This window comes from Lolium perenne, chromosome 7 (assembly GCF_019359855.2).
Source record: "Lolium perenne isolate Kyuss_39 chromosome 7, Kyuss_2.0, whole genome shotgun sequence".
Classification (NCBI taxonomy): domain Eukaryota; kingdom Viridiplantae; phylum Streptophyta; class Magnoliopsida; order Poales; family Poaceae; genus Lolium; species Lolium perenne.
Window position 1 is genome coordinate 10,671,735 of NC_067250.2, and position 2,223 is coordinate 10,673,957.

Consider the following 2,223-nt stretch of genomic DNA (forward strand, 5'->3'; position numbering starts at 1 on the left):
CGGCACCGCGGCGGATATGGTTGTTGCCAAATTAAGGTACGTGACTTTTGACTTCTTACCATTCATACACTCTCCTTGGTTCACAATAATTGCACTAATGCCCCTTGTTTTACCTATGTGCATGGTTGCGTAAATACTTCAAGAGGGCCGAGGGCAAGGAGAATGCGTGCGATGATGTCCTACACCAGCTTGCAAGGAAGAGGGTGAGCGGCATGCACTACGAGGCACGTATTCAATGCGTCCGCGGCGGCACGCCGACCGCTTCGTCCACATGAGTAAGGAGGACGCTCGCGACACGCTCATGCAGCCGTGGCAGTACTTGCAGGTATTTGCATTTATGTGTTATTGATTTCTTTACCGCCATGTAGTTTATTTTACCATAATGGGTTTATCTTGTGCATGTAGAACCCTCCTCAGTACGTCGGCAACGACGATAGGTGCTTTCGTGCGATGGTCATGTGGTGGACATGCCCCCAGTACCTCAAGAAGCACGAGGAGGGCAAGGCGAAGCGGGCAGAGATGCGAGGTGGATCGCATATCCAAGGCAGCATCCCCATCTCTCTTCACCTGCAGAAGGAGGTGAGCAAATTAATGGTTCCTTCAGTCTTTGAATTCATGTTATATATTTGTTAACTCCGCAAGGGTGTGTCACTTCACTCAATTACATGTTCTCTTTTGCAGGAAGTCAGGACAGGAGCGAAGCCTAACGTCTTTGCCGTGCTAAAGAAGATGAAGCAAAGGAAGACGCCTGATCCTGAGACGGGGTCCTTGTGGGTTAACCCGCAATCCGAGACCCAGTGCACGGCGTATGTCTCCAAGTTCAAGCAGAAGCACGGCGAGGACGCCAATCCAGAGGCCGAGGACTTTGACCCTGAGGTCGCGGTGCTTGCGGGAGAAGGCTTGAAGCATGGCCGCCTATGGTTTGGTGACGGGTGCGTCGACCCAGCGAGGGTTCCCTCTCTCCGCCAGATCCGTCGTGGTCGTAAGAGCGGCCAGCCTGAGGTAGAGCCCCGGCCACGGGCTTCGGATCTAGCTGTCGAGCGGTTACGGGTATGTTCTTCCTCGGGTCTCTACATTTCCTTTACATGCTTTCCATTGAAATGTTAATGACATCGCGGCAACACAACGTAGGAGGAGATGGCAGCGAAGGAGCAGGCGGCCCAGGAGCAAAGGGCGCAGATGGAGCAGCAGATTCTGCAGTACCAGCAGCAGCAGACACAGATGATGCAGCAGATGCAACAGCAGCAGCAGATGATGCAGCAGCAGCAGGCACAGATGAGCTGGCTCATGAGCCAGACGGCTCTGTCTTCTCCACCGGGGAGTCTTCCTCCTCCACCTTACTCCATGTGGATGCCGCCACCGCCCACTCAGACCCCGGGGACACCTATCACCGTCAACAACATGAACATCATCCGGAGCATGAACCTCGGTGAGTCCTCTTGTGCCCAACCCGCTACTTGTACTTGTTCAAGTGTTCAATATGCAAATGCAAATGTTCATTCCATCAACCTGCTTATAGATTTTATGTCACAAGGCAATGACAATGAGGCCGGCGGAAGCGGAGGAGGACAAGGTTGATGGCATGGTCTTCGTGCACTCGTCGTCGTTGCAATGGATTGTTCGCACTTGTTATGGATTGTAATAATGGACATTGCTATGCATGAACTATATGTGCTCGATGTGGACTCTATGTAACGGATTGTATGCATGAACTATGTGTGCTCGATGTATTTGTGGTGTTGTTGATGTGTTTGGTGATCTTATGTTGATATATATGTTATATATGCTATATTTGTGAAATGCAATATTTGAAATGCAGGGATAATTGAAAAATAGCAAAAAAATGAAAAAACCAGGCCCCTTTGCCGTGTGTGTGCACACGGCAAAGGACATTTGGTCTCTTTGCCGTGTGCACACGCACGGCAAAGGGGCCACGTGTCGCCCAACTGTGCTCCTGGGAGCTCCTGGGGGGCGTGCCTGCATGGTTCTTTGCCGTGCGTGGCAGAGCAACGGCGCACGGCAAAGCTTCGCACGGCAAACATTGTTGCGCACGGCAACGCAGGGCGCACGGCAAAGAAGCAGGACGCACGGCAAAGAAACGGCGCACGGCAGCGATGGCGACGCACGGCAAAGATGCCTCGCACGGCAGCGTCCGCAGCGCACGGCAGAGATGGCGACGCACGGCAAAGGGCGTTGCCGTGCAATCCGTCCATGCGCACGGCA

General features: G+C 53.0%; 1 protein-coding gene across 2 annotated transcripts; it reads left to right on the top strand.

The window, feature by feature from the left end:
- Nucleotides 1–254: 254 nt before the first annotated feature.
- Nucleotides 255–1,661, top strand: LOC139833135 (uncharacterized). 2 transcript variants are annotated; one of them, XM_071823307.1, is made up of 5 exons: nucleotides 255–325; nucleotides 406–579; nucleotides 682–1,050; nucleotides 1,132–1,429; nucleotides 1,520–1,661. In XM_071823307.1, exons 1-5 carry the CDS (start codon nucleotides 272–274, stop codon nucleotides 1,576–1,578), a joined length of 954 nt encoding a protein of 317 aa, XP_071679408.1. In that variant the 5' UTR covers nucleotides 255–271; the 3' UTR covers nucleotides 1,579–1,661. The 2 variants fall into 2 exon arrangements, with proteins under 2 accessions (XP_071679408.1, XP_071679409.1); XM_071823308.1 differs by having other exon boundaries at nucleotides 1,535–1,659.
- The last annotated feature ends 562 nt before the right edge of the window (nucleotides 1,662–2,223 follow it).

Excerpts from the sequence above, each read along its gene's own strand:
- LOC139833135 (XM_071823307.1), top strand. The coding sequence starts at position 272 with ATGAGTAAGGAGGACGCTCGCGACACGCTCATGCAGCCGTGGCAGTAC. Across the intron at positions 326-405 it reads AGCCGTGGCAGTACTTGCAG|AACCCTCCTCAGTACGTCGG; the intron begins GTATTTGCATTT and ends TTGTGCATGTAG. Across the intron at positions 1,051-1,131 it reads TAGCTGTCGAGCGGTTACGG|GAGGAGATGGCAGCGAAGGA; the intron begins GTATGTTCTTCC and ends AACACAACGTAG.